The sequence below is a fragment of the Gigantopelta aegis genome, chromosome 6, assembly GCF_016097555.1.
Source record: "Gigantopelta aegis isolate Gae_Host chromosome 6, Gae_host_genome, whole genome shotgun sequence".
Classification (NCBI taxonomy): Eukaryota; Metazoa; Mollusca; class Gastropoda; order Neomphalida; family Peltospiridae; genus Gigantopelta; species Gigantopelta aegis.
The window spans coordinates 52,448,433-52,462,275 of NC_054704.1; the positions used below are offsets into that span (position 1 = coordinate 52,448,433).

Below are 13,843 nucleotides of genomic sequence, written 5' to 3' on the forward strand. Positions count from 1 at the left end.
TTTTCAACTTTATATTTATTGGTAAGTTGCTACATTGTTATGTCGTAGAATAATGTGGACTATATTTTTCCGCGTATGATTAAAGAAATTTGTAGGTCAAATGTTTATGAATCGTTCTACAACAAACAAACCATAGCTTACAAAATTAATGTTTTGTTACTGTAATTAAATGGGCAAGAAAAAGAATCAATCACCGTTGTGAGGTATTGATAAGGCAATTCCAACCATCGGGACAAAATGTTTTTGTAAGGGCCTCGGGAAAACCTCGGCCTTCACAAAAAAGATTTTGTCCATCGGGTTGGAATTGCCTTATCTATACCTCACAGCGGTGATAGATTCTATCTATTTATCTAGTACCGTGCAAAAGCTGGCTAATTCAGTCCAGTGGGCAAGAGGTGTAGGGCCGTGTTTTACGAAACGAACTTAGCGCTAAGGTCATCCCAAGTGCATAAGCTAGTTATGCGTTTAAGGTGAACTTAGCGCTAATATCAATTCATCAAACGGGAACATGGATCTCAAAACAACATGATGCACATTTTTGCAGTGTTAATGTTAGTATTTTTCTAACATGTTATTATATAGCTCATTTTAATTACACAAATTGGAATGCACTTGTCAACATTCACTAGAAATTCATTTTGAACTATTCCAAGCTAGTTACGGTTTTGCAACATCATTTTAACCCAGGATGGCCGTCACTGTAGCAGCTAGAACAAGGAAATCGTCATTTCTCGCATTTTACATCGACTGATTTAATTTATAGGCCAAGTGAATTCATTTATAAGGACCTCTTGCGAACTGGGATATTGCAACATCATTTAACTTCAAAATGGCCATGTAAATGACCGTCATTAGTACGAACTGATCATATTGTACATTCTATATATTTCAACAAACAATTTCGACTTCAAATACAGGGTTTTCTCTATGGGGCAAGGATTTCAGTTCTCGCATTCACTTTCTAATACACAGAGATTTTTATCTCTGCATGAAACCAAGATTCCAAAGTGGCTGCAAACAGAAAGAAATGACCATTGTATATGTTTAGTATCAACTTAAACAATCATTTGGAAACCTGCTACTAAGATTAAACCAATAATTGTTCTTAAAACAAATCTCTACATATAAAATTGCCTGCCGTTGACCAAATAGTTAGTTCACAATGCCAACCATGCTGTGATAAATGAGTTAAAGTGATAAATGAGTTTAAAGTCTCTGTTAGTCGATAACATCTTAACAATTGCAGCAAACTCAGGAATGTCCCTTTAATGAACACGATCAGAAGTGACTAATGTTTATTATTATTCCCATTTTTTATATCTATACAAATGATATATACTTTATCAATGTATTTTGTCAACAAAGACAATTTATGTCACAAGCTGCTTTATCGTGCGACGCCATCATTGCTCACTGTAGCATGGATATTACTAGATTGCTTCGGCTGTAGACCCCTTCCATAATATGGCGCTTTATATGAGGCGAAAATTAGAGCTTTTAAAGGGACATTCCTGAGTTTACTGCACTTTTTAAGATGTTATCGACTAAAAGAGACTTTTTAACGATTGCAATTACATATCAAATGTATTCTTCTGCATACAATATTAGTAGCTGTATATTAAACGTGTTTTTGATCATTTTAATATTTGTACTAGGTTACATCTTATTTCCTAAAATATAGTTTTTTCGTATGTACGAAATTATTTGAAGACAAAATCCAGTTTGGGCTTCTTACAAATATTAAGACGACCAGAAATACATTGAATATACAGACACTGATATTCTAAACAACAAAATATATTAAATATGCACGTTTAATCGTAGAAATATTTTATTACTCGGAAACATCTTACAATGCAGCAAACTCAGGAATGTCCCTTTAATGAGAAGCACCCAAAAACAAAAGCAAACCGCCGTGACGGTGGCAGTACTCACTACAATTACGTTCTACTGAATGTGTAATTAATAGGTGTGTGTGTGTGTGTGTGTGTGTGTGTGTGTGTGTGTGAGTGAGAGAGAGAGAGAGAGAGAGAGAGAGAGAGAGAGAGAGAGAGAGAGAGAGAGAGAGAGAGAGAGAGAGAGAGAGAGAGAGAGAGAGAGAGAGAGAGAGAGAGATACAGACATACAGACACAGAGAGACAGACAGACAGAGACAGAGACAGAGAGAGAGGAAGGGAGGGAGAAGACGTTGACTTCCAAAATAATGTGCTTAGGGCGCTTGCCCGTCCGCAGTCATTGGGAGTAACAAAATAGCACACTCACGTCATGGTACTCTCTGGTGGACTTTCATGCCTAACGTGGCCAATAATTTTAGCTGCGAAATTAGACTCATGACAGAAATTCTATGTTCTGTACAATGTAACAGTATACACAGATACAAACAAATGTTCTTCGGCAATGAACTAGGGCAGGACGGTGATAGCCAGGAGCAGGGCACAGAGCTCTTCACAGAACACTGCCCAGGACTAGCTGATTCGACGTGACATCATTAAGAAATGAATAGTATTCGACAATCAAATACCACACATTCGTTTGTTTGTTATTAGATGAGTTTTGCTGGCGTGAGTGTTTCACAAACAAACCTCTCGTCCGCGGACAATGGGCCTATGCTCCCAAACCCACCCCCATGACGTCACGCACCACGGTCGCCATCTTTATTGGAAGGGTATATACCTGCAAATGATCGGCCATCACCAAATGAACTTAGTAGCAATATATTCACTGGATTCAAATAACGACAAAACAGATTACTGTCCATCAAAAGATACTTTATTTTGAATGTATACCACACAATGGCCAATAACTTAATGATGTAAACATAGCAGATTTCTAATGATATACATATATTCGACCACTTCACTTTCATCCAGTTCATAACATTGAATAAGGTTGCTTCGTAGTATATTTGTCCCATGATATCTACAGACAATATGGTAACTGAGCTATTAAACATCCTAATTTTACATTCGAAAAGAGTATTTTATTTTAACAGCTACACCAAATTGTAGTCCATCCCATCGTTCTATAAAACTGTTGTTTTTTGTAAATAATTTCAGTTTGACGTAAGAAAAAAGTAAAACAGCAAAAACGTGACAAAAATGCATCTCATTTGATGGCCCTGCAATACCCGTCTGTATAACGGGTTACACCTGAAGCGTATAAACCTATGGTGGTATTAAAATTGAGACGTTAGATGCTGATATGGATATGTAACCAAGAAGGCTAGATACAAATGTTGCATACGTTTATTAGCAGCACGAAATCTTTGTATGCACGTTCACATTTCATTTCAACTTATTTTCGTGCTTATATCCAATTAAGATTCAAGCACGCTATCCTGGGCACACACCTCAGTTATCTGGGCTGTCTGTCAGGACAGTTGGTTAGTTGTTAGTTGGTTAGTGTGAGAGAGAGAGAGAGAGAGAGAGAGAGAGGAGAGAGAGAGAGAGAGAGAGAGAGAGAGACCCACGGTAGTGACCTACCAGCCTGTCGGTGGGTTACATTACTGTGAGGGTTTACAGGTGTTTTGATCATGCGAACGCTCTACTTACTGAGCTACGGATAAATTAGTAATCCGGCTTTGAAACTGTATACAAAAATATGAGATCGACATTTTAAAAATTTTAATTGACAAATGATGTATTTTGGCCTAGTGGTTTTTTCGAAACATACGTATATTCTATTTTTCCCAATATTTTTCAGTAATGGAGAGTTACGAGGATATTCCCCTACTTAAAATACACCAATAAATAGTAACTTTATGCCAATATATGTTAGTATGGAGTTTAACACTAGTGATTTCGGTGGGTTAATTAAGTAGGGTTTCATTTCCCCATTACTGCAAAATAATGGAGCGTTGAGACAATACTGTGACATCACAGGTGTATTTTAATAGAATATAATGTAGTGACGTTAAGTAGGCTATATGTCTGGAATGACACTGGAATCATTTTGGGACGGCATCTAGTTCAGTAAGTTAGTAGAGCGCTAGCCTCCCTGCCTTGGTCGTAGGATCGAGACTCTCTTGATTGACCCGTTATCCTACTAGATTGTGTCTCGTCCCAACCCATGTCCCACATCATCTGGAATATCAAAAGCATGTACTATGCGAGGAAATGCAAATAAAAGATGCATTGTTGCTAAAGGAAATGGTAGCGGGTTTACTCTTAAGACTATAATATGTCAGAATTATCAAATGATTGACATCCAGTAGCTGATGATTAATAAAACAGTCTAATCTAGTGGTGTCGATAAACAAGACAAATTTTTAACATTTCTAATCATTTCGATGTTTAGCATAAATATGAAAAGAGATTTACCCCAACCAGTATCAATTGTCGTTAAGCCGGACTTAAAACTGGAAGGTGTTGGGTGGAATGTATCGTTTCGGGTAATGGCAGTCCTCCTTTATTTCAAAGTTAAAATGTATTTTGTCTAACGACACCACTAGAGCACATTAATTTCTAATAATTGACTACTGAATGTCAAACATTTGATAATTCTGAAAAGAAGTCTATATTTTCTGTTCGCAACAACGGATCATTGATATGCACTTTTCCAGACAGGACAGCACATACCACGGCTTTTGATATATCAGCCGTGGAGAAATGGTTGGGACGGGGGGGGGGGGGGAAAACATTCAGAGAATTAGTCTATTCATATACATAGCTTATCGGTTTCTATTCTCAGAGTACCATAACTCGAAGAAATCCTAATAGCGAGAAACCTCCATCAATAAACCGTCGGAGCCAAGACGAGAAACGAACCCAATCCAACAAAATCAGTAAGCTGATGAACTGAAAATATTGCTCCGTATTGGAATGGATATATTATCTCTGATAGTTCATGTGAAAATATTTCAGATATATTGATCTGGAAGTACCGGGTACAACTTAATATATATTTACTGCTTCCAAATGAAGTTTGTTTTGTTTAACGACACCACTAGAGTACATTGATGTATTAATAATCGGCTATTGGATGTCAAATATTTGGTAATGTTGACACAAATGTCATAGTCCTAGATAGGAAACCTGCTACATTTGTTCCATTAGCAGCAAGGGATCTTTTATATGCACCATCCCACAGATAGGATAACACATACCACGGCCTTTCATATAGCAGTCGTGGTACACTGGCTGGAACGAGAAATAGCCCAATGGGCCCACCGACGGGGATCGATCCCAAATTGATCGTGCACTAAGCGAGCGCTTTACCACTGGGCTACAATCCCGCCCTGCTTCCAAAGGAAGTTTACTTAAAGGGACATTCCTGAGTTTGCTGCAATTTTTAAGATGTTATCGACTAACAAGAGACTTTTTAACGATTGTAATTACATATCAAATATATTTTTCTGAATACAATATTAGTGGCTGTATATTAAACGTGTTTCTGATCATTCTACTATTTGTACTAGTTTAAATTTCATTTTATTTCCTAAAATATATTTGTTCGTACGTACGAAATTATTTGAAAACAAAATCCAGTTTCGGCTTCTTATAAATATTAAGACGACCAGAAACACATTACATATACAGACACTGGTATTCTAAACAACAAAATATATTTAACATGTAAGTTTAATCGTCGAAATATTTTATTTTTCGGAAACATCTTACAATGCAGCAAACTCAGGAATGTTCCTTTAATGGTCTGTTACATTGTGTTCCTGAATTTGTAGCATATCCCACAAAAAGAAAACGTAATGGCAATGCTCCTCGTATTCAATATTGGTGAAATGTGTGTGTGTGTTGGGGGGGGGGGGGGGGGGGGCGGGAGGCGGTAACTAGCTCAGACGGTAGAGCGCTCGCCTGGGGTTCTTTGGTTGTAGGATCGAACGACCCTCAGTGATCCCATTCTCTTATTGGAATTTATCTGTCACAACCCAGTTCTCTACGACTGGTATATCATCGGCAATCGTATGTGCTACCCCGTCTGTGGAGGAAAAGTGCACTTAAACAGATATCTTGCTACTAAATGAAAAATGTGACTGGTATCCGCTGAGATTGTATGTCAGAATTACCAAATGTTTGACATCCAACAGCCGAAGTTGAATAAATCAATGTGCTCTGGCGGTGTCGTTAAACAAAAGAAGCTAACTTTTTTTCGGAGACGGAGGGGCATATAAGGTGCGCATGTTTTGCATTTTGGTTTTGCTATCAGTTGTTCAGTCTGATACACACAGTCTAAACAGTTTTCTATGAACATTTTGTGTTGTGTCTTATATTGAATCTTTTGATACATATTTTTCGCTCCAGCCAGTGCACCACGACTGGTATATCAAAGGCCGTCGTATGTGTTATCCTGTCTGTGGGATGGTGCATATGAAAGATCCCTTGCTGCTAATCGAAAAGATTAGCCCACGAAGTGGCGATAGCAGATTTTCTCTCTATATCTGTGTGGTCCTTAACCATATGTCCGACGCCATATAACCAAATAAAATGTGTTGAGTGCGTCGTTAAATAAAACATTTCCTTCCTTCCTTCTTTTTGATCATATTTGAAGAAAATATATACTTTAAAAACGAACGTTTTTCTGTTTAACGTTTTCTTTTCTATAGGAATGTATGTCCCAAGTGTGAATAGTAATATGCTGTTTATTATATTAATTTATGCTCATGTAATCATTCACAAATATTACATCTGCAATTATCCAAGTTAATTCACCAACCGCTTCCTGTTCAAAGGATGACTCCATTCTAAAATAAACAAAAACAGTGTAAGTTCGCAAATGTTTATAGCGGTACCCTCCAAAACATTAATGTTCTGTGAAAAAAATTAAAACTATATTGTCGTTAGTGTTTCGCCCATTATGATACGGCTTGCCTCAAATGGCAGATAATTTCAATGCAATTTAAAAATACCTACAGATGGTGTCTGAACTGAAATACGTTGACATACAAAATAAACATTTATGCTAATTTTCATTAAGATTACAATTACAAAATTCCTATTACCTCTTTTTACTAATAATTAACTATTAATTATTAAAAATCAAGCAGTTTTGACACAGGCTTTATTGATTTTGATATGGCTGGTAACACATATATATTGGTTAAATTATTATTATGTTTTACAAAGAAAAAAATTAAACATATTAATGAAGAAATCGCTGGTAGTGTCTAAACTAACAGTCGTAAACACAAATATTTGTCTAGCTTACCTTTGATGTTGCTAGCTTAACAAAAATCACATATCTGATGGAGACAAGTAATATATACGCAACCAGTAAATACTAGTGTTGCAATGACCTGTTATATTCGTCCCCGTATCTGCAAGTGTTTTTCTGTTATCTATTGTTTTATATATATCTTCGAGACAATGTCTGACCACAATTCGAAAAGATCTGAATCAGCACAAATATATACCAGTATCTTAAAAATTGCCCGGGAATTTAAATACATTCAAATTATTTCAGATATTTAAATACATACGAACTTTCCCCATAAAGAGCGTCCGGTTAATCCCATAAATCAAATAAACATAGCTAATTATGCGTTTTAGGGTGTCCAGGTATCGCATCTCATTAGAAGGGTGAAAAGTTTATGAACGTTTCTTTTCTTTATAAGGTGCTAATCGCCGTCTGTTTATTGTGTCGTCTGCCTCTGAGTAGTTCAGCAGACCAGCAGTTTCTTGTGAGCATCTCAAAATGAAGGTAAGCTTTACTGTAAGAAATTTCGGAGAAAACTAAACTTCAGTCAAAAATTCAGAATTGCTCTTTTGAAATGAAATGCAATTTGTCTTTGTATCTTGTGAATTAACTTTCCTGGATGTGTCTTTTGGGCGGACAGAGTATGCTATTTTTATATTATGGACAGTCATCTTGAGTCTTATCATCTACCCTCTCATAGCAGATATTATTATTATTAGTAGTAGTATTACAAAACGGTGTGAGGGAGTGTAGCTCAGTGCTAGAAAGCTTGTACGAAGGGTCATAGGATCGATCGCGCCCAATGGACTTGGAGGTTTACTCGCCCCAAACAGTGCTACACAGTTCAAAGGCCATGGTACAGTTCTGCCAATGGGGAACGTGCACATAGAAGAGTTATTGTTGCTTTTAGGCGCAGGAGTAATCTGCATTAACATCAGCGAGTTTCTTTTCCTTTTCAGCCAAGTTTCGAAATAGCCATAGGAACCAAATAACTTTATTTTATGTTATGTAGTGTTGTTAAACTAATTGTTTTTTCTTTGTATAAAACTGAATACAAATTATAATGTTGCTCGGGTGGGATCTATCTCAGCCAGTAGAGCGCTCACCTGGATTGTTTTGAGTGTAAGATCGAACCCCATCTGTGGACACATCATCTGATTTTTTTTTTCTCCATCTCAACAAAACTCCCGCGATTTAAATATTAAATACCGTGGTATGTGCTGTTCTGTCTGTGAGAAAATGCATATAAAAGATGTCTAGCTGCTAAAGGAAAAATGTATCGGATTTTCTCCAAGACTATATGCCAAAACTGTTAAGTGTTTGACATCTAACAGCCGATGATTAATAAATCAATGTGCTCTCGCGGTGTCTTTAAACAAGACACACTTTTTAACGTTTGTCGATTCTTTTCTCGTCATTTAGTTCAGTTGTAAAGCTATCACACATAGTGCCGCCAGTTTTAGAATCCACCTACTCGGTGGATCCGTTGGTTTTGTGCTGTTCCAAATAATTATCCACGACTTGCATACCATAAACACATAAAACACCATCTCTTGCAGCTAATTGTTGAGAATAACTTATGTGGCGAAAAGAGGTTGTTACTTTTATTCTCTTAATCCTGTATGTATGATAAACTTATTTAAATCTTAATGCAGGCAGTAGTTCAATTATTGAGTGAATATTAAAACAAAAATACTTCTAATTACTTTGTTGAAGTCGAAGTTTGCTCTGTTTGAGGAACCCACTAAAAATGTAAATATCACTAATATCCTTTGGTTTCTGTAATCCAAATCATATTATATTCACAATAAAAACTAGTGACAGAAAATAAAAAATCTAACTTTTAAAATCGTTTTGTCACTTTTTCTTGCCGGGGACGAGATGTAGGCCCAATGGTAAAGCGCTCGCTTGTTGCGCGGTCGGTGTGGAATCGATCAGTGGGCTAAGTGGACTATTTCTCGCTCCAGCCAGTACAACACGACTAGCACATCAAAGGCTGTGGTATGTGTTATCCTGTCTATGAGATGGTGCATATAAAATACCCTTGTTGCTAATCGAAAAGAGTAGCCCATGAAGTGTCGACAGCGGGTTTTCTCCCTCAATATCTGTGTGACCCTTAACCATATGTCCGACGCCATATAGCCACAAATAAAATGTGTTGAGTGCGCCGTTAAATAAACCATTTCCTTCCTTCCTTCTTGTTCTTGTCATTTAGGTTAGGCCATCAAATTAGATGGTTAAACAATGCTCTGAGTTGTAGTTCAGCATTCATTTCTTATCAGCTTTACGTTTGCTAGTCACGCTTTAGAACGTTTGCTGCATATCTGGGTTCTCAGTATGAGTGAAAATTTTCCATTCAATTAAAATCTGTTATATGTGAAGGAAACTTTTAACTGTTTACAAAAGCCTTACATCATCGCTATTTCAAAAGTCAATGAAGAGCTGATGCTATAAATCCGTTGTTTATATTGAAAAGGAATCCAAAATGCCGTTTTCCTTTTTGTTTCAAAATAAACCAAGCTTTATCATTTAGGTTTTAATTGTTATAAAATTGCAAATTTAACAAACCTAGTACATGTATGTGGATAATTTGTTCATACTAATGTTTTTCACGCTTAGCCTTTCTAGTATTTTTATATCTTCTTTTTTTCTCTCATTAGACATGGGTGATCTTATTTTGCATATGTATAGGGTATCAATGTTTTATAGCAACAAAAAACACACACTATAATAATAATAATTTTATAATATTTATATTTTATACTTTATATTTCATCAGAGTCGTCTAAATATTTGCTTAATTCATATACATGTAATAATACACGTGTTTAAGCCATCGGACATACGACTGGTAGGTACTGGGTTCGCAGCCCGGTACCGGCTCCCACCCAGAGCTAGTTTTAACGACTGAATGGGTACGTGTAAGACCACTAGACCCTCTTTTCTCTTACTAAGCACTAACAACTAAACCACTGTCCGGCACAGATAGTCCCGATAGCTGAGGTATGTGCCCAGGACAGCGTGCTTGAACGTTAATTGGATTTAAGCACGAAAATGAGTTGAAATGAAATCAAATATTAAACATAGTTTTGATATTTAAACTGTCCATCACAGTCATTATGTCGTTAATATCTATAGTTTTGAGACAACACAACTTAAATCTTACACTACCCGTTTTGTCGACTTCACATTTTGTACTTTGTTTCTCTTTTGTGTTTTTCAGGGTCTTTTCGCCATTGTCGTTTTCGGTTGTGTCGCCTATGCTGCCAGCAGCTTTCTAACTGGTCACGTTGGTGATGGGTATGGAAACGCCGGGGCTGCCTATGGCCACAATAACCACGGACAGAACAAGTACGGCCAGGACAGTGGACGTCGTCTTTTCGGAGCTCATAATGCACATGGAAACGGATACCACACCGACGGCGGCCACTACGCCGACAGACAAGGGCAGTATTCATCTGTAGCGCATGGAGCTCACTCCAAGGACGGCGCCGCCGCTAACCACCACGGCCACCACGCTGCAGCTGCCAACAACTACGGCAGCAACGCCGCCGCACACAACAATTACGCTGGTTACCACAACGGTGCCCAAGCCGCTTACGGCCGCAAAGATGCCGCTGCCAAATCTGCTGCCAAGTCACACTACAACAACGGTAACTACTACAGGAAGGGTGCAGTCTACAACGACAACGTCAACTATGGTTTCAACAAGAAATACAACAACCATGCCAACGACGACGGCGATTACCTCATCAACGAGCACAATGATCACCACAGCTTGGACGACTACAGAGATCACCACGACGCAGCTAACGCTAAATACGGCGACCACGCTCACCACAGACACAACAGCAACAAGGCCTATGCCCACAAGGGAAGCAAATACGGAAATGCTGCTGCCCAGAATCACTACAACGACGGTAAATATGGCACCAACGCTGCTCACCGTGCCCATGCTGGAGCAGGAAGCCACGCTTACGATGCCAAGTACGGACACAACGCTGGAAGCAGCAAGTACCACGATCAGGCTCACGCTGCCCAGGCCAACAAATACGACGATTTCGCCGCCCATGATGCTGCTCTCAGCCACAAGTCAACCGCCCACGGCGCCGCCCACAATGCTGGCTACAGACCCTATGGAAAGGGATACGGATATGGAGGAAAGGGAGCTGCTTATGGATACGGAAAGTCTGGATCTCAGTACGCAACTGGTGCCCAACATGATGCACACAGAGCTGGACGCTACGGACTTAAGAGCAATTCTCATCTTAACGACAAACTCAGCGCTGCTTTCCACGAGGGTAAATACAACAACGGCCACGATGACAAGTACTACAAAGCCAATGCCGGTGCTGCCCACAACAACGCTTTCCATCATGGAGCCGCAGCAGCTGCTGCTAATCACCATGGATATGGACGTAAAGCCGCCGACGCAGCTTCAGCATATGCTGACGCCGCCGGTAACCACGATCTGTATAAAGACGGACACAATTCCAACAACCTGAAACGCGTTTATCACGATAAGGCCAGCAACCACAAAGTCTACAAGAAGTTCCACCACTCCAGCAACGCCGGAGGCAGCAATTACGAAAATCTCCACTACAACAAGAACAAGTACAATGATCATTTCGGAAGCAACGCTCACCATCAGAATGGAGCTGCCAAGAAGTCTCATAATAACTACTACCAGAACAAGCACAACGCTCAGGCCCACCGCAGCGACAAATCTGCTCAGAATCACGCCCAGCAGGCTTACAAGCACAACAACCACCAACAGGCTCAGGCCGGATCTGCCGCCAAACAGAACTACTACCACAACAATAACAACGCTGCCGCCAAGCATTACAACCACAACGGCGCCAATGCCAAATATCACGCCTCTGGATACAAGAATGCCGCCGCAAACCACGGACTCAACGATTATGCTGATCACCATTACGGCAAAGACGCCCACGCCTTCAATGGAGCTGCAGCCCAGGGAATCCACCACGCTAGCGCTCACAGACAGGCTGGACACGGACTTGGCCTAGGTCTTGGAGTTGGACATGGTTTTGGACTCAATGGTCTCGGACACGGAATCGCCGGACATGGTGTTGGATTTGCTGGTGTCGGACACGGTGTTGGATTTGCTGGTGTTGGACACGGAATCGCCAGACACGGTCTTGGATTTGCTGGTCATGGAGTCGTTGGGGCTCGTCACGGTCTTGGATTCGGCGGTGTCGGACACGGGGTTGGACTCGTCGGGGCTGGACATGGTCTTGGATACGGCCGTGTTGGAATTATTGGTGCTGGACATGGTGTTGGGTATGCTGGGCTTCGTCGCGGAGCCGTAGGTATCGGACACGGTGTCGGATTAGCTGGCCATGGCCTTGGACTGGTTGGTGCTGGTCACGGTCTTGGATACGGCGGTGTTGGTCATGGCGTTGGACTGGTTGGAGCAGGACGTGGTCTTGGATATGCTGGAGTTGGACATAGTGTTGCAGGACACGGTCTTGGATACGGTCGTCTTGGACACGGACTTGGACACGGAGTTGGACTTGTTGGAGCCAGACACGGTCTTGGATTTGCTGGACTTGGTCATGGAGTCGTTGGTGCTGGACGTGGTCTTGGATTCGGCGGGGTCGGACATGGTGTTGGACTCGTAGGTGCTGGGCATGGTCTTGGATACGCTGGACTTAACCACGGAGTTTCCTACCCACGTGGATATGGATACAGAGGATACGCTGGGGCAAGACGTGGATTCGGTCTGCATGGAATCCATGGCGCCAATTTGTATTGAAGACACTCATGTTGATTCTGTTATTATATTGGCCTTCCTGCCTTTCATTAGAGTATAACGTAGTATTATATGTATTGTAAGATAAGTGTTATTTGAAAATCTTTATTTAAAAAAAAAATGTATTGAATTTATCTTTAAATACTACTATTGGTACAACTAATAAAAAAATATTAAATCTAACCTGTTTTAAAAAGAAAAAAAACGCAATACATTTCTGAGTATGTACAATTTAATGTTAGACATATTGTGTGCTCTTACTAAAAAAATCTTTATTTGTTCTTTTATGTAGCCAAACGTCTGACATTTTATTAAAAATGAAAACTGCAAGTTGCAAGAAAAACACTAAAAAATACTGGTGTGCAGTTTGGTTTCAAACACTAAGTTATGAGAGCAAAAATATGGACATTTTGTATTTTTATGTACTATTATGTCAATAATAAAAGTAGAAACATATTTCGATTTTGTATGTTATTTTAGTGGAAGTTTGGTTACAAACTCTTGTGTGAATAATATTTCTCACAAACAATTTTTTTTGTTTAACGACACCACTAGAGCACATTGATTTATTAATCGTCGGCTATTGGATGTCAAACATTTGATAATTTTGACATATAGTCTTAGAGAGAAAACCCACTACATGTTTTCATTACTAGCAAGGGATCTTTTATATGTACCATCCCATAGATAGGATATCGCATACCACGGCCTTTGATATACCAGTCGTGGCGCTTATACATAAAGAAAAGAAATTCCTGCGCTTAAAGGGTGTATACTACCAAATCAAATCCCATAGACGACAATAGTAACATATGTGGCTAAAACTCCTACCTGCAACGTATCAACCGACATAAACGCCACGGATATAAATACTACCACCCCTCACACTTAAAGTGAATCAGAAAAAAATGGGGGTCA

The 13,843-nt window shown here is 39.4% G+C and overlaps 1 protein-coding gene across 1 annotated transcript; it reads left to right on the forward strand.

Annotated features, from left to right (window-relative positions):
- Positions 1-7,647: 7,647 nt before the first annotated feature.
- LOC121374607 (hornerin-like) lies at positions 7,648-12,928 on the forward strand. The gene is made up of 2 exons (XM_041501712.1): positions 7,648-7,653; positions 10,373-12,928. The coding sequence occupies exons 1-2, from the start codon at positions 7,648-7,650 to the stop codon at positions 12,926-12,928; spliced, it is 2,562 nt and encodes an 853-aa protein (XP_041357646.1).
- The last annotated feature ends 915 nt before the right edge of the window (positions 12,929-13,843 follow it).